Below are 22,229 nucleotides of genomic sequence, written 5' to 3' on the forward strand. Positions count from 1 at the left end.
GAGAAACACAAAAGGCAAATCAGCTAGTCTGCTGCCTGCATAGGAGCTGGAGAACATCCTCTGTCTTCTTCTGTATACCCCCATTATCTATAAGGTCTTGGAGACTTACTTCCATTATTCTACTCTTCACTAGGCTGTGGACCTCCCGCTGTCCCTTCTTTCCCTATTTCCATAAGACAATTTCCATTCTGTAGTCATATGTATGTATGTGTATATGAAATTTGTATTTCAATATATAAATTTCACAGACACATTCTGGGAAGTGGCAGATAGAAGATAGTTGATGGTTATATTTCATCCATCTCTTTGGCTCTAGAGAAGTGTATGTTTCAGCTGTTGGGAGTTTTTCTTAGGACATGGGACTTAACACTTCTTTTTCCTCAGCTTTGGGGACTAGTCATCAGTTTTGGGGCAAGAAGAAAATGATTGCATTTATCATCCTCTTCCACTGTGATTCCAGGGTGTTACCAACTGTGCAGGATTAGAGGGTTCATATATCCACTTAGCACTAACTAGTAATAACCTTTTAACGTCTATTTTATGTGAGGCGTTGGGCTCTGAGCAAGGGATCTAGTGGTGAACTCTAGGGATATTGTGCCTGATCCATGAATTTCATTACCGATGGGGGTGGAGACAGGCGTAAACAGATAAATATAATAAATCTATAAATACAAAGTCTAATAAGGATAGTGAACAAAAAGAATAGGAAGCCATCAGACCTAATAATGAAAGAGAACTGATTTTGATTGGGTATGACTGTTGGGAAAAGTTTTGTGCAAGTGACATTTTAGATAAGACTCAAAGGTGAATGTGGGTACCCCCAAGACTCAGGAACACTGCAGGCAGAGAGGTTGCCTTGAGGTAGGAGAGACTCTGGGTGCTTGAGGATCTAACATAAGGTCCCTGTGGGTGGAACCTGATGGCGAGTGGCTTGAGATGGAAGTCTGCAGGGGCCAGGGCATGCAGAGCCCGAGATTGGGCTGGAGTTTCAAGTGCGTTGGCAGGCATGCCCTTCATCTCAAGAGCAGTGGCAAGCCACCAAAGGACTGAAATAAGGAAGTGACAACCAATTTATGGTTGCTGGGTATTTCCATTGTGAATAAAGTTTGATTCCTGTCCAGTAGTCATTTTCCATACAGTCACATTGGAATACACTCCACATTCCCTAACCAGATCCTAGCTCATCTCAAAATTATGTGAGCTTTCTTATTAATTTCAACAGAATTTGGGCTTGTGGGCAGAGGGTCTTTGGAGTCCCAAATGATAGGCAGATGAGAGCTGACAGCAGTGATAGCTAGCCCTCTGTGGTCTTTGAAGTGATTCTCATGGTTACTCTTTTCCTTTCCTCTCCTTTCCTCTCCTTTCCCCTCCTCTCCTCTCCTTTCTTTTCTTTTCTTTTTTTGAGACCAAGTCGCACCCTGTCGTCTAGGCTGGAGTGCAGTGGCGCAATCTCAGCTCACTGCAACCTCTGCCTCCCGGGTTCAAGCAATTCTCCTGCCTCATCCTTCCGAGTAGCTGGGATTACAAGCACACTGCACCACACCTGGCTAATTTTAGTATTTTTGGTAGAGACGGAGTTTCACCATGCTGACCAGGCTGGTCTCGAACTCCTGACCTCAGGTGATCCTCCTCCCTCCGCCTCCCAAAGTGCTGAAATTACAGGTGTGAGCCACCATGCCCGGCCGATTACTCTTTTCTAAGAATCTTTCCACCTCACTGTTATACTTTTTCTTGTGTGAGGATTTCATTCTGTCTTCTCACCAACGATAGAAGTTTCTTCTTTGGGAACAGGGCAGCTAGAGCTGTGGGTGCTTCAGGACAGATCCTTTTTGAACCTGTTAATAAACTTGTAGATCTAGATTTTTCATCACACCCCTCATTCCTCCTGGAGATCTCCTTTTGATATTCTCAGTTTGGTCTTGCACCCTTTCCATCGCTTGCCTTTCGCGGTGATCACAATTAATGTCTGCCTTTCCTGTGTCCATGTCTGGTGGTTATTGTCTGCCTTTCCTGTGTTCATCCAGGCTTTCGTTAGCCCTGCTGCCACTGCCTTCATTCGGGTCCTCTTTTTACTTCGACTGTTTTTGAAGAAATGTCAATAGAGACGGCATTTGGTTGCCTGACCTCAGAAATTCTCTTCTTGAATATAGGGGATACCAATTAATCTTTGATGTTGATGTTTAGGTCTTGATTGTATCATAGGTATATGCAACATGGTAGAGTCAAAGGGAGATGAATATCTCCTCTTACTAGGAATACCAGTGGAAGCAAGCAGGGGAATTGGAAATAAATATCATTTATTAGGTGTTTGCTATTTTCCAGGACTTGCATGAAGCTCTTTTAATGGTGACTTTCATTCTCACAGTAACCCTAGTTAATAGGTACAATTATTTTCCTGTTTTAAATATGAGAAAACTAAGGCATAGAAAGTTAAATAAGTTACTTAAGGGTAAGTAAGGGGCCCAATTGGGATTTAAACTCATATATTTTGACTTCAAGACTCTCAGTAAATTATGTTGATACTTCATTTTTTAAAACTGAAAATACTGTAAGTTGTTTATGTTTTTTAGTCCTTTTCCTTTTTTCTGTGGAGATAACAGTTAAATCTCTACAATATAATGGGCCTATATGTTTATCTTGGGGGCAGCAAGGAAAACAATAGCTGGAAGAGTACATCTGATTTCACAACAGGTTTGGGGATAGAGGCAGTGTGGTGGCTGCTGAGAGGAGATGCAACTGCTTAAGTCCATTGTGTTTGCAAAGAAAGGGAAGCCTGAGGAACCCCAGAGTCATCTGCACTGGGCAGTGACCAGTGTTTTTGTTTTGTTTTGTTTTGTTTTTTTAGATTTCTTACCACTAGAACCATATCCTCCTAACAGGTTTTCTGTTCCTCATCTTACCTGCTACCTCCCTTCCTCCCCACATCTCTCCAAGGAAAATGGAGTGAAGCACAAATTGACCCAAGGATCTCCTATTCTTTAGTTACTTTTTGTTTTTTTGGAGACAGGGTCTGGCTCTGTCGCCCAGGCTGGAGTGCAGTGGCACAATCTGAGCTCACTGCAACCTCTGCCTCCTGGGCTCAGTTAGTCGATCAGTCTGCCCACTTCAGTCTCCTGAGTAGCTGGGACTACAGGTGTACACTACCATGCCTGGCCAATTTCTGTATTTTTTTGTAGAGATGGGGTTTCACCATGTTATCCAGGCTGGTGTTGAACTCCTGGGCTCAAGCAATCTGCCTGCCTTGGCCTCCCAAAGTACTGGGCTTACTGGTGTGAGCCACCGCACCTGACCTTTAATGGCTATTTATTTATTTAATGAATAAAGTCTTAAGTCCTTTAGCATCAATCACCCATCTGTATTTGAGATTATTTTCCTAGAAAATGCATGCAAACAAATTGTGTATAGTTTCCAGGAGTTCATGAATCAACTGAGAGTCATCCGTGAACTCTCCTAGCCATAGATCCCTGACTCACCACGTTTTAAGATGGTTCATTCCATCTTTTGTTACAAAACTAGTTTTAAGCTCTAATTACAGTTTGTTAAAATGTAAACTGCAAACAAGTATACAAGGTAATTGATTGCTACTTGTATGTTGAAACCTGAGTTCCATAATGTCATCTGTAGTAACATCCATCTAATCAAAAATTTAACAGTTCCCAGGTCATCAACAATTACTGAAATATAGATTTTTGAAGAATGACAACTCTGATCATTGTAATATGTGGGAAGTGAAAAATAAATGTATGTAGAAATTTGGGGTTGTTTCAAAATGGGGCAGATTTTATATCTCTGGATTGGAGAATTTAAGTTTTGGGGTTTTTTCCCCCAACTAACTCAGATTTTCCAAAGAAATGTTTAATGCCCTGGCTACTTTCTCTAGAATATTGTTCTGGGAACTAAGGGAATCTGATCTGTAGAAAATGTTCTGAGAAGTGGTTTCAAATAGAATCACTGCATTTTCAACCAAAATGAAAATGTTGATGGTTTGTTGCTTTTTAATAATTTAACTTAAGCCTAAAAACTGTTTTTGGTGCTTTGTATTTTGTAGACTTTATAGGCATGTTCCTTATAAGAATTATGCATCTGTGTAGAGATGTTGCAAACACCCTGGCCGGAATTGAAGGCAAAGTACCAGTTGCTCCCGGCGATTCCTGTGGGAAGGCTTTATTTGTTTACATTTTTACTTCTGACTGTGTAGTTTGAGCAAAGGTACAGCCTCCAAGTTTTTAGGCTTTATGATATACACACGCAGAGTAGCTACTTTTCTGGGGCTATGTTGTGAGTGAGTGGGAAGATGAGAAAACTTTAAACTACTAGGGAAATGACAAAGAAGCTAGTCTGGCCCTTCCTGGGATTAGGTAGGAACAAGAGAAAGTCTGCTTTAAGAGTTTGTAACCATCCATGGACTGGTTGGTCTATGGCTTAGGATTTGAGAGTTTTATCCACCAAGTCCAGGAGTCCTACATTGTAAAGTTAGCGAAGTGGCCGGTGATATTTCAAGGTCACGCATCAGAAGTAAATACATATTTCTGAAAGGATTGTGTCCTGTGGATTTTCTTTTTTAGTACCCAGAATCTTCTCCCCACCCCCAGGATTTTAAATATGGAGGTAGATAGGTGTATGCATGCATGTGCTAATTCTAGATCCAGTACCATTAATTAACATGCTGAAGAGTCAAACTACTGAGCAGTAATTTTCAATACTTTTTTGTACTCGTAATAGAAGCCAATGAAAGGATTACAGCTTTAGTTTACTTAATGTAATATAATTCAGATAGCCATGGTGGAGTCTGTACATCATCGACAGGTATAAAACACATGACTGCATTGGGGGGTACTTTATTCATAGTTTAATTATTGAAGCTTTATTTTTAAAAGTTCTACTGTGTGCGTAACTAAAACAGATTTCCTCACTAAAATTAAACATTTATTTTTAGGAAGTTTGTAAATGAAGGTAACTCTGGCTTCCTTATGAGAACTGCTTACATATTAAAATGATTTTTATTTTTACTGACGTTTTCTGATTACAACTGTAATTATAGAAAAAAAACCCTTATGGACATATATGTAGGGCATAATGTATATAGATTTTGAAATGTCCTTTTTTCCTAATAGTGCATTTAATATATTTTAGCATGTCCTGACTTTTAGGATCTTGTGTTTGAATAACTGTTATATAAAATTAATTTAACCAGATTTCCCCTTTTCTCCAGACTTCTTCACTCCTAACTCCTTTCCTCCCTCATCTCCTTCTCTGCTTCCTCCTCTTCCAGTTGCTCAGGGGAGAAAAATGAAGTATACTTTTTTTTTTTTTTTGAAATGGAGTCTCGGTCTGTAGCCCAGGCTGGAGTGCAGTGGTGAGATCTCGGCTCATTGCAACCTCCGCCTTCCGGGTTCAAGCCGTTCTTCTGCCTTAGCCTCCCAAGTAGCTGGGACTACAGGTGCCCGCCACGATGCCCAGCTACTTCTTTGTATTTTTAGTAGAGACGAGGTTTCACCATGTTGGCCAGGCTGGTCTCGTACTCCTGACCTCAAGTGATCTGCTCGCCTTGGCCTCCCAAAGTGCTGAGATTATAGGCATGAAGCCACCACACCCGGTCTGAAGTGTACTTTTATTACGTGATTGAATTTGCAAAGGGAAATGTTTAGTTAAAATAAATGAGATTTTGCAGGTTTGGCTACACCTGATACTTAATAATAGATGCTAGATTGCTCATTGGTGATGAAACCACATCTTTGGTTATATATTTGTCTACTAGATCCCAAAATGTTCCCACTTAGGGAAATTTGTCACCCTGTATCAGAGTAAATTTTTCTGGGATATAAAGAGAAATTATAGACTGCATAAAGTTATGTCATGTTCTCCAAGAAGAAAGCTACTGGCGCCATGTGGGTATTTAAATGTAAAGTAAATAAAATTAAATAAAATTAAAAATGCAGTTCCTCAAGTCAAGCCACAGCTCAAGTGCTCAAAAGCCACATGTGGCCAGTGGCTAACCATATTGGACAAACGGCTATAAAACATTTTCACCATCACAGGCAGTTCTATTGGATAGCCTTGGGGTAAAGTCTATATGTGTTGCCTGTTAATTAGAATTTAAAAATCATTTTTTTCCTTTTGGTTATCATAAATAGTAATAAAAAGCAGAATTTCTGTCAATATTTTTAGAAACAGCAAATGCTCAAAATTATTTAGAGTAAATTTTTGCTCCCCTGCCAACTTAATTTTTAAAATGATGCAGTAAAGTAAAACACATATCAACACAGGGTTACCAGCACTTTGAAATTCTGGAACATTTAAAAAATGTTTGACATGGTACAAAATCCAGGAGTGGGCAGGCTAGGGGTGGGATATTCTATCAATTGGGTCAGGATCTAGAGAAGATGATGGAAGAGAAACTGACTATTTGTAAAAGACACTCAGAAGAAGCAAATGAAGTGGAGAAATAATGTATTTATTTGGGGCACATACTTTTATGTTATAATTAGAGTATTCATGGAAATTAACCTGGGAAAATTGGAAGCCATCAGAAAGAAAACACAAGGGATGAAGAGGAACCACCAATGAGAAAGAAAATATAAGGGGTGGAGAGGAACCACCAATGATCCTCTAGTCAGCGGAAACAATCACTGGGATTTGTTATATATCTCTCCAGCCTTCCTTTCTATGCCCTACAAACAGGCCATACTGATAAGGCAGCGAAGGATGGCAGTGAAGAACACAGACAAGATGTTAGTCTGAGAGGAAAATTGGGTGATTAGGAGCTCCAACACTGAGCCAGATGGCTTGAGCTTGAAATCTCAGCTCTGCCTTCTTACTGTCTGCAAGAACATAGCAGCTTGTTTAACTCCTATTTATCTGTGAAATGAGATGGTCCTGCTGTCTACCTCTTTATGTTCTTGTGAGAATTGAGGAATTAAAATATTCAACTCATTAAAGACTATGTTACTAGTATTACTGATCTATTAGGTGAGTAGTACAGGCACATGGTAAGTTCTTAATAAGTCTCTATGTTTATTATAGCAGGGAAGCAGACATTTAAACAAGTGACTGCAGTGAGGTTAGATAAGTTTTGTGATAGGGTGAATTCAGCAGTGAAGTTAGATGAGTTTTGTGATAGGGTAAGTTTTCTATGATAGTATACGTTGAGATGACTTAATTCTTGATAATTATTTAAACAAAGTGAATTTAGCTTAGTATGATTGGTTTTTGTTTTAAATGATGTGTTCATAGTTTCTCAAATCAAATCTAACTTTTTATAGCTCGTAGTCTTTAAAGTTTGTTTATTACCTCGATATGATACATCTTTAAAGGTTCTAAGATACTAAGTAAAAATGTCGCTCTGATCATTCTGGTAATATCATAAGTGTCAAAATTCTTTCCCTGAAGCTTTACATTGTGTACCAGATTGCCAAAAATGTAATAGAATCCTCTCTTAGCAATAGCATCTGGCTAATCAGAATAAAATTTATCTTCCAGACTTTTACAATGGAGTTTGGTTAGCTTTGAGTATAATTAAGGAGTGTATTACTTGATACCTATTAAAGACAAGAAATTGTGAGGTGCAACTGTTTTTCGTATATGGTGGGGGACATTTTTCTTCAACTATAAATAAAAAGAGACTAAAGTGAGTTTTTCAAGTATAAAATGTGAAAGGACAGCTATACAAGAGCTGAAATAGCTGAAACTGAAGTGCTGACAGTTATGTGTTTGTCAACAGGTCTTTTGTTTCTCAACCTTCTGCTAGATTTTTTAAGGAACTCAGTCTGTCTTACATGGCATTTACGTAGATTCTTGCCTTTGTGTTTCTTGGGTCACAATAATGGGAGATGAAGGACTAATTTTAAAAATTTATTATTATAAGTACTGTGTAATATGAAAAATGATCTCATTTATGCTAAATAATTATAAGAAATGTCACTAGCTATGAGAAATCCCTTCGTTTCTTAGAAATTTGAAGTTGAGGGGGGAAAGTTGGCAATTTCAAAGAAAAGAATGAATAAATATAATAAAAGGAACAGTGTGCTTGGGCAGATGTTCCTGGATGTGGCACCCAGGCGCAAATAGTGCCAGCTTCTTCCCTCTTGACAGTGATTCCATACCAACCTGCCAAAATGCGGCTGGCAGTTTATTGCTTTGCTTTAATCATAATTTACATTTTTAGCAGGAATATAAACTGTAACTGATACTTGAAATATTGCAGCAATAGATTTTAGATATAATAGACATCACAAAACTTACATGTTTATTGAGGAGAAAGACAAAGGCTTAGGTTTCAAGTGGGTTCTGTTTGATAAAGACTGTTGTTTTCCATCTGACTCCATGTTGTAAACACTGGGCCATAGTAATAGATGAATTAGGCACATATACATGTCACCTGTGGGTTTATATTAGCATATACAAACATGTTACATGTATGTAATATGTCATAAACATATAACTTTAGGATATCCAAGGATTCAGATTCTCTTTCAAGTATAACATTGTGCAACTATCTGGCATTATTCGCTACCAGGTGAACTTATATGCATTTGATTTTCTTCCAGATTCATGAAAAACTACACTACTATGAGAAGCAGAGTCCGGTGCCCATTCTCCATGGTGCGGCGGCCTTGGCCGATGACGTAAGTGTGCCTCTCCGAGCTCACCGGGACGTGTCTGCTGCAGACCTGGCCCAGGCAGAACCTGTCCTAGTGCAGACAGACGCCTGTGATCCTATGAGTGAAAAGCAGAAGAGGTTACAAATGTTTCAAGAAGTCCTGTCATCACTGAGCTTATGTTAATATTATGTTGATTTTCATTCACTTTCCTGTTCTAAAAATTTTGCATGTAGCTACTCTCTTGTTCTGCTTTGGTAACGACGTAATAGGAATTTTAGGCTTTAAACTGGTGGAGAGAGAGAAGCTGTCAGCTGTTGGTGTTCTGAGAAAGTCACAGACAAGAGGAATGTTATGGAGAAATAAAGACAAATGAGATAGCTCTATTGCTGACAGTACTAAAAAATGACAGATACTAGGATACGAACGAGGCATATGAAATACATGAAAAGACAGGATTGTTTTTATAATGGATTATAAAACATAGTAATGATTTATGGATATTAGGCTTTTCCAAATTACCTTCATAACCAAAAAATAAATTTTAGAAGCAGTTGGCATTGATGGAGTAGTTAATTTCCTGTAGCTATAATTTTATTTTAAACTTGGGGGAAGGGAACTAGCTCGCTGATTCTTACTGTTAACTTTCGGACTCGGATGAATTGAGAACACACCTGGATAAACTATAAAGGACACGAAGCTGGAATAGAAATATGTTTAGTGCGAAGGCTGGTTTTAGTGATATCCTGTAGCTTATTTGTTGCTTTTAATATTTTTTCCTTTATTTTTGATAAGACAAGCTGTAATTCAGTGTGGTAAAATATTCAGGCCATAATATAATTAAAAAATTGGCCATCTTGAGAAGTTGATTTTATTTGAACTCTTTTGCATTCTAATTTAGAAAATACACATAGATAATAAATATACAAGTTCCATGCTATTTGTTTAGTTCCCATTTTTCTTTCTGTTTTTATCTACAAAGATTACAAGTATGTTTCAATATATATTTAATGAGGAAGCTTACTTCTGCATTATCGAAACAAAACTTTTTAAAGGAAGACAAATAAAGATGTAGATACACTTGCTCAAGTAAGGCACAGTTGCCACCTAAGAAAACCCTGAAAAAGTCAGTTTTAAAACATTTACTATTCAGAGTTTTGGGAAACATTTGTTTATAAACCTATGTTGTGTGGTCCAATCATATTGCACAATATTCCTTTATAAAAAATTAGAGACTGCTGTGTAAATATGATAAACCATAGTATCTTATAATTTGTCAGAGCAGTATATTTAAATGTTAAAATATGTTATGTTTTAAGTGACTAAAGTGTGCAAATGACCTTTGTGTCTTTTTGTAAGTTAAAAACGCTGTAGAAGGCCGGGCGCAGTGGCTCAAGCCTGTAATCCCAGCACTTTGGGAGGCCGAGACAGGCGGATCACAAGGTCAGGAGATCGAGACCATCCTGACTAACACAGTGAAACCCCGTCTCTACTAGAAAATGCAAAAAAAAAAAAAAAAAAAAAAAAACGCTGTAGAAATATTACCTCAAAAAAGTAAAAGCAATGTTTGAAAGGTAATTAATGACTGTATAATTTTCTATGATTTTATTTTTGGTGTATAATTTATATTATGCCCTTCTTTTAGAGAAAAGTCCTTTTCCAGAGATAAGAACAATTAATTTTAACTTGGTAGAAAAAGTAGGGGCAAATGGAAATTTCATGCAAGGTTTTAAGATGAGTTTTTAAATAAATATACATTTTTATATATACCACATATTTCATAATTCTAGCCTTTTTTCCTGTTTGAATCTTGCTTTTCTTATGAAAATTATGGGATCTTTCCTATAGCCTGAAATTGAATTGGAATTTCGATAGGAATATCTCAGGAATATCTCTTAATGGAAGACATGGGGCAGGTTTGAAGTTGTAACACTTTCTTTATGCAGAACCCAAATGGGAATTCTTGGTTATTATAGTAGAGTACAGTCAGCATTTTTGGTACCAGGGTAGCTTTCAACCCATTATAGCTTGTTTTACGATTGGTATTATGATTGGTTGGCATTTAACAGATTTCTTCATCTGTATAGGTAAACATAATAAAAGTTTCAGGCCATTTGCTCTATTAGGGACATTCTAATTATTTTTACCCTAGCTCTAAACAGCACAGCTACTGTGGGTTTTTGGAATCCCCATGGGTTTTTGGAAACCCTGTGGGTTTCACCACCTCATTCAGAAGCTCTGTTTTTGTGGGGGGTGGGGGAGGTTACAGTGTCAAAGCTTTATCCAGTTCTTACAAGTGGTCCTTTGTCTAGGTGCAAAAGACCATTCACATGGACGAAGTGCTGGGGTTTGCCCTCCTTGTAATAAATCAGAAGGTGATCTGGCTGATACGATTACTTGATTTGTACTCAGCCGAGAGCCTGCGCTCGGATCTGGACTACCGAAGGCCCTAAAAGGAAGAGCAATGATTGATGATCTGTTTTTTTTTTTATGCTGACCTTTCCTTAAAGATTGGAAAGCAGTAGCGTTGAGCAAGTCAGATTCTCAGTTGTCACACACCCAGTCCCACAATGCTGTTACTAAACGTTCTTTACATCGATGTAATCTCCCTTGCAGCTGACCGAAGAGCTTCAGAACAAGCCATTAAACAGTGAGATCAGAGAGCTGTTGAAACTACTGTCAAAACCCAGTGTGAAGGTGAGGACATGTTACGCTGGTAATAAATACCTTCAAACAGGGCCACTTTCTGAGCCTTCAGATGAATTTTGTTTCGAGCATCAATTCTCAAGTAAATGTATTTCAAATAGGGCACAGTATTCTAATAGCCTAAATCCTATTAATGAGAAAGAGGTGAGCTTTTGATTATAATGTGATGAGAAACTGCAAAATACTCTTATTGGGAAGCTCAGAATTTAAGTTCTGACAAATATTATGTAGCTTCAAGGTCATTTTCGTTTTAAATAAAGTTAAGAGTACACTATACAGAACCTACTAGTAATTTTGTTTAGGTCTATTTTACTTGGGTAGTTAACGGGATCCAATATGTTTGACAAATATACCTATTTTTCTGTAGGATCATTTCAGCATTCCTCTTTCTTTCCCCATTCACCTCCCCATTTCCTGTCCCTTTACTAATTTACGTTTCAAAATGTCATTCCGTTTTACAGAGAAGAGCACTTTTCCAGTGTAAAATACTCATAAAATATTGGCAGACAGATTTCAATTCTCCCTTTCCCATTGCCTCCTAAGTTTATCACTTACTTTTCCTCCAAATGTGATCAGTTTACAGCAGGCATTTCAGAATTTTCCTGTAGTTATTCTGAGGTCATTACTGCACTAAATCCTGCACTGTATACATTTTGGACTTGACTCTGTGGCAATTATGTGTCAGATATTGTTCTGTGAGTCAGAATTACATATGGATTACATAATTACATAATTAAAATGCTCATTTAACTTGTGGTGATTACTGGTGAGCATATGTAGAGTGTTGGATGAAAATTTCTTCCTAGATACAAAAACTAGTTTCTACTTTTCTTGAGAAATAACTTTCGGAATTGTGCCATACTTGGTTTTGAATTTATTTTTATAAAAAGAGAGATGGTATTAAATAAAAGATGAGGTTAAAAACATGCGTGGACTATAAGCCCTAATCTCTGTAAGTAAATAGAAGTACATGAATGTATTGCTGTAAAAGCTAAACAGGCTATGATTAGTGATGTGAGGGTAATTGATTTGTAGGGCTTTATGAAGTTTATTAAATTTTTGTTCTGAAAGAGCAAGGATCAGATGAGAGCAGAAAAGTTCCTTGATGTTAAAGACAAAGTATGTAAAAACGTTAAGGAGATTTTTAGCCACAGAATGTTCTGAAGATTTCTTCATTTGGTCTTAGACTGCACCTGAGAAGCTAGTGTCACCCAGGGGAGGGTGAGGTTAGCTATGAGTAGCTTGTTAAACTCCTTTTTGAGTTTATTGTTTTGGTTCAAGGGTATTAGAAATGAAAACAGCATGTTTCAGACAAAAAATATCCCCAATCATGGTATTTGGTTCAAGAGTGTTTCAAATGGAATAGCTAATTATGCAATATTATACTGGATGAGAACTGGTATTTGGCTCAAGAGGGAGGTATGACTTTAGACGTTATTAAGAAGGGCCATTTGATAAAATTTTATAATAATTAGTTACATTTTATTATGTGGAAAATATTTTAGGTAGATAATTCGGTTTTCTTTTTATCTAGCAGTGTGACTAAAGAATGTTGTAAAGTTAGCATGAAATACATATATTCATATGTGTAGAAAATAGGTAATATTCCAGGATACATGATGTTTCGTTTGGCAACGTCGGTTTGTAGTTAGCTAGTCTTGGGAAGAAATATCTTTTTTCCCTTTTTGATCTAACATTGCTTTTCTTGAAGTCATTCTTATTATCTACCATCACTTTGACCTCATTTCCATATTACTTTAACAAGTTTAGCCCCCAAATAAATTTTAGACTATTTCAGGATATAATCAGTTAATCTATTTTTGCCCTGGGAGTAAACTAAAATCTTTTCTTATTTGTTTTCCTTTTAAACAGAAGCAAGGTATGTAGGTTGTTAGTTGAATTGACAGTTAAAATATGAAAAATATAACTCTAGTGTGTTAATTTGAATATTATCTTTAATTTCTAGTGGATTAGAGAAGTTACTTACTTTTTAAAGATTTGCTATTTCATTTTAAATACTTAATTCATTGGACTGAAAAGGAAGTTGAAGTATATCTTCAAAGTAATAGAACTTTAAAAAAACAGATACACACACAGACACACACGCGTGCACACACACACACACAACCAAATATGCACCCACTCTGGGAAGATAACACACATATTCCACACATCTGCCAATTCTTTCTGAAAATTTTTATAACTTTCTTTGGCAGTTTATAAATGTCACCAGCAACAGATCTTCACTCATCCATTTATTCTTAGATTTTCTTTCTTCTAATGCCTAGTGTGTGCCAGGCCCTATGGATGCAGATTATAGAAGATGTATGTGCACTAGTGAAGGTAATAGGAGAAATACTGGATTTAAAAGAGGGAGTGCATAGAAATGATATGGAATACATAGGAATGGCGCTAAACCCAAACTTGGGCAGGGGGAGAATATTGAAGAAAACTTTACAGAGGAAGTGGCATGTAAGTTGAGACCTTATGTTGGAGTTTGAGGGAATCAGAAGGGGACAAAGGAGTGGGAGATGGGTCGGGGGTGGAATGTGAAAAAGAAATGATTTAGGTACAGGGAAGAGCATGTAAAGTCCCATAAAGGAAAACTTTAAGTTTGAAGATGTGAAAATGCAAAACCAGCCTCAGAACAGGCGAACAGTGGCTTGCGAAGGAAGAAGGGGTGAGAGTTTGGAGCTGGGGAGTCAACCTTTTGAGTAGGGTTTGCCCAGGACAGTTGGCTTCACGCCTGCAGTTCCAGCGTTATTAGTAATAGCCTTTCTCCCACTTTCAATTGTGTCCCTATTTGGGTGATAAATTATATGGCCACACCTGAAATCGTGAGCTTTTTTAAAAAGTGGAAAGCCATTGAAAGGATTTGAAGCAGGAAGTGACATGTCCCTCCATATGTAGTCTACAGACCAAGTTTTTGAGGAGTTTGGTGGTGTAGAATGGCAGAAATGCAATACTGAATGGAGGAAGGCCAGTGGGAGCCTGTAGGAGTAATTCACATAGAACACTAGCACTTTGGGAGCCGAGGTGGGCTGATCACCGGAGGTCAGGAGTTCGAGACCAGCCTGGCCAACATGGTGAAACCCCATCTCCACTAAAGATACAAAAATTACCCGGATATGGTGGGGGTGGCGGTGGCAGGTGCCTGTGATCCCAATTACTTTGGGAGGCTGAGGCAGGATAATCACTTGAACCTGGGAGATGGAGGTTGCAGTGAGCTGAGATCACGCCACTTCACTCCAGCCTGGGTGAAAGAGTGAAGCTCCGTCTCACACACACACACACACACACACACACACACACGGCACATGATTGAGGTCCTAATGAAAGAATGTGGGATGGGTGGAAGGAAGCATGGGGGATAGGCAGCTTGAGGGACAATTTTAATACATGGTCTTGGAACAACAAATAGTCTGGGAAAAAATAAGAAAAGTCGCCACTAGAATGAACTCCAAATAGATTAAAACTTTAAGTGTAAAATGTTGAACCTTAAGAATCTTTTTAATTGAAAAAATATATATTAGAAGAAAATTTGCAAGTTACATGATCATGGAATAGAAATGCATTTGATCCACAAAGACAGGAATACACACATACAGACACAAAGACACACCAATAAAGGAAAGAATATTTTAAAATCCATAAGTGAGATTAGAAGGATTCATTTATCAATACATATGATTTATGATGTTTGTCCTTAATAAGACGTGATAATTTATTACATTCACTTTTACTTTTTGCAGAGTGACTTGATAAAGACTTAAAAGGAAACAGAAATATTCTTTTTTGATAATACATAATTGTATTTTTCATTTAAATTATAAAGAAAGTAGAAGCCCCTATCCTCATTGTTTTATTAGTGAGGATGAATATCTTTTCCTATGCTTTTATGTTTTTATTTCTCCTGCAAATTGCATGTTCATATACCTCTAGGGATAACTGCTCTTGGCTGGCTGCATTACCTTTCAACCCTTTCTGTATATATAAATATTAAATACATTTTTTTCCAGTATATTCTGTGGGATCATAGAATACACTACTTACTGTGATTTTTTTTTTTTTTTTTTGCTTTTAAATTTTTGGCATTTTGTAGCCTTCTCTTTATGTCAACAAAATTATCTATTTAACTTACTCCTTACAGACGAACCTTTGTTGTTTCTGCTTTTCTGCTATTTAAATAACACTATGATGCACATCTTTTGTATATTAGAGGATTTTATGGAATATTTTGTCAAAATAAACTTTAATTAGGACAGTAAGTTATTGGGGCATACATAATGTTTGTACATTTTACAGTTTTGATCCTTATTTCCAGCTTGTTGTTAAGACAGACCTTCTTGAGCACCTGCAGTATAGTGCATGAGAAGGCCTGTTTCCCTATGCAGTTGCAATTTATATGCGATTAATTGCATAAGCTCTTTTCGACTAATATTTTCTTTCTTTCTTTCTTTCTTTCTTTCTTTCTTTCTTTCTTTCTTTCTTTCTTTCTTTCTTTCTTTCTTTCTTTCTTTCCTTCTTTCCTTCTTTCCTTCTTTCCTTTCTTTTCTTTCTTTTCTTTCTTTCTTTTTCTTTCTTGACAGAGTCTCACTCTGTCGCCCAGATTGGCATGCAGTGGCACAATCTCAGCTTACTGTAACCTCCACCTCCCAAGTTTGAGCGATTCTTTTGCCTCAGCCTCCCAACTAGCTGGGACTACAGGTGCTCGCCACCACACCTGGCTAATTTTTTAATTTTTTTAGGGTTGGGGTTTTGACATGTTGGCCAGGCTGTTGTTGAACTCCTGACCTCAAGTGATCCACTCACCTATTCCTCCCAAAGTGCTGGGATTACAGGCGTGAGCCACCACCCACAGCCTCAACTAATATTCTTTTTTAGCTTTGCTAGTTGATCACCACTAGAATATAAGCCACATGAGAATAGGGAATAAAAATTGCAGATGTATAGCAAGCTTTCAGTGAGTACTGTGTGATTAAATAATGGTTAGTAAAAATTTTGTGTTTTTCCTAATGAATTGTGAGTGATATGAGAATATAAAATCATTATTATGTATTTCTCCTTAGTTATTTTTCTTTAATCTTACATGCATTTTCTAAGACTGGGTAGAAATATGTACTTTTATGTAATAGAATTTGGCATTCTTTTTCTTTATGACTTCTGGGCACTGAGTTAGCTTAGAAAGGACTTGTATTCTTCATGACAAGTTTACGAAAATTATCTTTCCTGTTTTCTTTTGGCTTTTGAAAAATGTGATTTTTTGAAGTTTGAAATTATTAACCTGTATGAAAGTTTGGTGTATGGTATAAGATGTGGTTCTAGTTATTTTTAATTCAAGTGGATAGCGATTTTCTCACAGTTTGATTTCTCTTTATTATATATCTGAATCTGTTTTGAACTCTTGGTTTGATTGCTGTTAATTTGATTATTTTATTGTTTTAGTAACTGTAGCATGATACCTTCTAAGGCGTTAGTAACTGTAGCATGATACCATCTAAGGCCAAATTCCTATCATTATTCTTGCAAATGTATTTTCCCAGAAGAAATTTGGAATTCTCTTTTCATGTCATTAAAAAAATCATTGGGATGCAATTAAATTTTCCAATCAAAGAACATGGCAATTTATTTATTTAGATCAAATTGTTCCTTATATAAGCCTGGAATATTTCCTGCTAAGTCTGTTCCCAGGCCTGATGTGTACGTGTGTGTGCAGGCATGCATATATTTATATGTGTACGCACGTACACATATGTATAAATTAATTTTCCCCCATGGTATACTGTTTATTGAGTATTTTCTAACAAGTATGTTGTTTGTGTACAGTAAGCATGTTAATTTCCATAATACTTATTTTATACCACCTTGCTGAAGTATCTCATTTAATTTTCAATGTTATTGACAAGATTTTAAAAAATCTTTTCCTTTTTAGTAATTATAGATAATTTCCCCCTTTACCTTATTGCTTTGATATGATTTGCAGAAAAAAATGCTCAAAACTTGTAGTAAATACAGGATATGCTTTTGTTTTTCTGTACTTTCATGGGGATACTTCTGTGCTTCCTGTTATTAATAAGTATGATGTTTGTTGCTGGTTTCTGATAGAATATTTTGCAAAGTTTTATTCTCTCATTTAAAAAAAAATAAATCAGAATTGTGTTAAATTTTGTCAAGTGCCTTTGTGGTACTTATCAAATTGATCATAGAAGCTTTTTTAGTTGTTAGCATAAATAATTGCAGATATCTATATGATAAAACATTACATTCTTGAGATTAAACCTTTGTTTTTGATAAAAGAAGATTTTTATGTCTAATTTTGTAATATTTTACTTTGGTATTTTAAAAAAAACATCCTGAGACCAAAGTTGTGCTGTCATCTTTTTATTTCTGGTTAGATTTTGCATTTGGGTTGTGAGACCTTTGAAAAAGAAATATTACATTTTACTATGTGTTGGGATTCTGTAAATAACACAGAAAACTTTAATACAACCCTTCATTTGGTTCCAATGCCATCTCTAGGGAAAGTTTTTCAATAGTGCGTTTAATTTCTTCTGTAGTTATTGATTTAATCCAGCTTTCAAGCTCTTCTAGAATTACTTCATTATTTATTTTTTCCTAGGAAACTTAACATTTTATTAAGATTTCAAGCATGTTGGAATTGTGTTCGATTTATCCTGTTGATATGTATCCAAAGTTCTGTCCCATTCTTCTGTGCTATTAATATACATATTTTTTCTCTAGTTTCTTGCTCTGCATACCAGAAATGACTAATTATCTAATCTCTCAAAAGAACTGGCTCATTATTATCAATTCTATTTTTCTTTTTCTTTTTTTTTTTTTGAAACTAAGTCTTACTCTGTCGCCCAGGCTGACGTGCAGTGGCACGAATGGCTCCTTGCAACCTCAGCCTCCCAGGTTCAAGCAATTCTCCTGCCTCAGCCTCCCAAGTAGCTGGGATTACAGGCACATGCCACCCACCTGGCTAATGTTTGTATTTTTAGTAGAGATGGTGTTTCACCATTTTGGCCAGGCTGGTCTCGAACTTCTGACCTCTGGTGATCTGCCTGCTCCAGCCTCCCAAAGTGTTGGGATTATAGGCGGTAGCCACCGCACCGGGTCTAATTTTTTTCTTTACATCTATCTTTGATTAGATAGTGGAATACTTAGCTGTCATGCTTGTTTAATTACAAACACATTTAAGAGTATGCAGCTTTCTTTTAAATTTGGTCACTTTCCATGGACAATGTGTATGTCATATTGGCGTTGATATTAATTTCTTGATTGTCTGTAATACATTTTGATAACTTCAATATCCTGACTTATTTACATTTGTGAGGTTGTTTGGGTTTCCTATTTTATATTTACAGATGTTAATTTCTAGTTTCATCCATTTTTATCACAGTATACAACCTATTAACTTTTTAAATGTAAAATTTGTTTAAAAATGTTTGCTTGCTAGTTTGGCCAACTTTGGCAAATATATGAAGGAAAAGAATAGCTATATGGAAAGCATTTTAAAAACATTTATATATGGTCCTTTACAAGTTTATAGACAAAGTTAAATATACAAAGTGACTATTCCTGAAATAAGATAACCATTAAAGTTAATTGTAATAGCTAATAAACCAATAACACGAAGTCTTTACTTCGGAGCAGCCTTTTTGCCGTGTGCTTTCATGTATTATCTTGTTAATCATTGTGAAGCCCTATTAAGTAGGTACTAATATTAACTCTTTTTAAAGATTAAGAAAACGAAAGCTCAAAAACTTGTATCTAGAAACTAAACTGGACATTTAACAGATGTTTGTGTGTGTGCTTGTGTGTGTGTATGTGTGTTTCAGGGATTTTCTGTGTTCTGTACCTAATAAAGAACAAAAGTATATCTTTCTTACTTGTTGGAGGCCGAAAGTGTGAGAGTTGTGATCAGCTCAGTATACCACTGGAGGCTATATGAGTAAACAGCAAACTGTTCTCATAAATGCAGGATGTTGGCAAGCTAACAGCTGTGTCCGCTGCCCAGAAGGAATGCTTAGGGCAGTCATGCCCCAAGCGCACGTGTTTCTGGTGATTAGGCATAATTGAAGCCTGTTAGCAATGATGCGAACCTGTGATCAGTTAAGCAGCTGACCAATCATTACCTCCTCCTCCCTGCTCTTTCTACCCAATAAATACAAAGGGCGGTAGCAGCTCAGGGGCTGCCTTTGCTCACTAGAAGCAGGGAGCTCTCTTCTTCTTCTCCTCCCTGGCCCTTTCCTTAAAATAGTTTCTTTTGTTTTTTGCTATCATTTCTATGTTCGCCCCTTCATTCAGTCTCATAATGACGGTCTCAGGCAGTAACAGTAGTAACTGCTGTAACGAGGGTCTCAAGTAGTAACAGTGGCAGTCTGCCACACTTAATGATATACAGGATGGTCTTCTTTGTTTCTAGCACACAGCTCTGTGCTTGCAACATTGGGATTCCCAGTAAATGGAATTCAATGTAAATTATTAAATGTTTGGTGGAATTTTTTTTCCATTATAGCCTTGTCTCTTCATATAAGATAATCTGTACATTTATATGACATTCAAACTTTTCTTTCATATTCTTCATAGTAGTATAAGATTGTGATTTTGTTGATTTTACTCTTTAGGAATCTCTTGTTCTGTTCAGAAGACTGCCAACACTTTTCTTGTATAACCTGTTGCCCTCAAGTCTTTGATAGTTAGGAAATGACTTGTCATTCTGTAATAATAGTGTCACCTGAGAACTGTCAAAAATTGAAAGACTATACCTAGAATGAATTGATCAGTCAATTGCCATATTAAAAAATTGATTATTCTTATTAGTCAATAATGTCTACAAAATCCAGTTCAGGAAAATAAATGCAATATAAAGGAAATGATAGATGTCTGAAAATGTAAAAGTAAGTAGCCAAAGGCCTAACTAGATTAATTGAATGTGAATACTTCCTGCAGTGATGAAATAGGCAAAAGCAATAATGTTGGTAGCATTTAGGGGCATTGATGGAGGGATCTTGTTCTATACAGAGACTTTGTTTCTAGGGGAAACAAAGATAGTCATTAATAAATCAGAACCACTTCTAACCATCAGATTGTCACATTAAAGTCAAATTAACCTGTATGAGTCATCATTCTGGGGGCTCATTTTTGATAAAACAGTAAAGTGACATCATTTCTAGAATGTGGCATTATAATTTAGGAAGTCAGGGAGAATTTGGTAGATTTTTAAAAAGGCAATAAAATAAGATTTGTTGTAAATTTTAGCTTCCAAACATTCACTTAACAGAAATTACTCACTGCCTGAGCATGCAAGATGGATGAAACTTCATTAAAGCAAGCTGAAGGAAAAAGTTAAGCTGCCTTCTGGAGGGATAAATCAATGTTACTCATCCTTATAAGCTGGACACTTAATTCTGTGAACCTGACAGATACTTAGAACATAAAGTTGACTCCAGGGGGTCCAGTGCAGTGAGTGCTTGTGAGTCTGATGAGTTACAAGGCCTAGTGTTCAATTTCCTGCAGATTCTTCTGAGCAACAGGTAAACCCATCAGTTGTGATTGGTGGCTCTGGCATATGGAAACACAATTTCCATTTAAGTATTACCTTTTGAAAGGAAAGTCTGTATATTAAAGAATAAAATCACTTCAGTTAAAACAGGATAATGGAATGTAAAATTTGTTTTAGTTGTCCAAAATTAAAAATGTTGCTCTCCAACAATATTTGTAAAACAAAGTCATTAAAAATTACAAACCTAATACCTATGAAATTATTTTGGAATGCAGATATAGAACAAAGCTAAGAAGAAAAGATACTTAGCTGATGTTCTTAATATTGCCTGCCAATTATCATAATTGCTTCATTTAAAAACATTTTATTCAGCTATCTCTATTTTACTATGTGCAAGATATGCCATAGATACACAGATAGTAGATATTCCCAGTGTTCTTTATTCCTCTGTATGGACCCACATTTCCATCTGCCAACTTGTTCCTCCTGTCTGAAAGACTTCCTGTAACATTTCTTGCAATGCAAGTCTGCTGGTGGTGAATTCTTTTAGCTTTTGTATGTTTTTCAAAACTTTTCAATACCCCTTCATTTCTAAAAGATATTTTTGCTGGGTATAGAATTCTAAGATAACAGTATTTTTCTTTGAGTATTTAAAGGTGTTACTCCATTGTTTTGTGGTCTACATTGTTTCTGATGAGAAGTGTGCTGTCGTTTTTAATCCTTATTCTTTTATATATAATTTTTTTTCCTTTGGTTGATTTTAATATTTTTTCCTGGCTTTAAGCAATTTTTTTGGTGGTGTTTTATGTTTTCTTTGTGCTTGGGTACATTGAGCTTCTTGAACACACGAGTTTATACTTATTTCATCATATTTGGACTATTTTCTGCCATATTTCTTTAAATAGTTTCCAGCAACTGCCCCCTTTCTTTGGAGATGCCAGTTAACATGTATATTAGGCCATTTAAAGTAGTTCCCCAGATCACTAAGTCCTGTTCATAATTTGTTAGTATATTTTCTCCTTGTGTTTCACTGTGAACAGCTTATGTTGCTTATTCTACAGGATTGCTTTTCCTTCTGCAGTATCTATATTAATCTCATTCAGTTCACTTTTTTCTTATTTCATACTTTCCATATCTAGAAGTTTGATTTGAGTAATTTTTTAACATTCTATATCTCATGTTCTGTCTTTCCTTTAACTTTTTTGAGCATTTGAAATATAGTTAAATAATAACTTTTAATTTTCTTGTCTGCTATCTGTGTAATTTTAGGGTTTGGTTTTATCCAGTTTTATCATCTGTGTAATTTCAGTATTTGGTTTCATTGTTTCATTTTTTTTCTTCGTTATGAGCAGTATTTTCTGCTTTCTTTGCATACCTAGTAATTTTGAGTCATTGTGAGTTTTATCTTGATTGACTAC

At 36.2% G+C, this 22,229-nt stretch overlaps 1 protein-coding gene across 3 annotated transcripts in view; it reads left to right on the top strand.

Moving 5' to 3' along the window:
• The window catches only part of MPP7 (membrane palmitoylated protein 7), a 292,930-nt gene that overhangs the window by 182,663 nt on the left and 88,038 nt on the right, over nucleotides 1-22,229 (top strand). For all 3 annotated transcript variants that reach the window (XR_003121129.1, XM_025396590.1, XM_025396588.1), the window contains 2 exons: nucleotides 8,547-8,624; nucleotides 11,214-11,294. Coding sequence is in view for 2 of the 3 variants with exons in the window: in XM_025396590.1 (XP_025252375.1) it covers nucleotides 8,547-8,624; nucleotides 11,214-11,294 (159 nt within the window). In the remaining variant the exon portion in view is untranslated. The remainder of the gene's footprint in view (nucleotides 1-8,546; nucleotides 8,625-11,213; nucleotides 11,295-22,229) is intronic.

Source organism: Theropithecus gelada, chromosome 9, assembly GCF_003255815.1.
Source record: "Theropithecus gelada isolate Dixy chromosome 9, Tgel_1.0, whole genome shotgun sequence".
Classification (NCBI taxonomy): domain Eukaryota; kingdom Metazoa; phylum Chordata; class Mammalia; order Primates; family Cercopithecidae; genus Theropithecus; species Theropithecus gelada.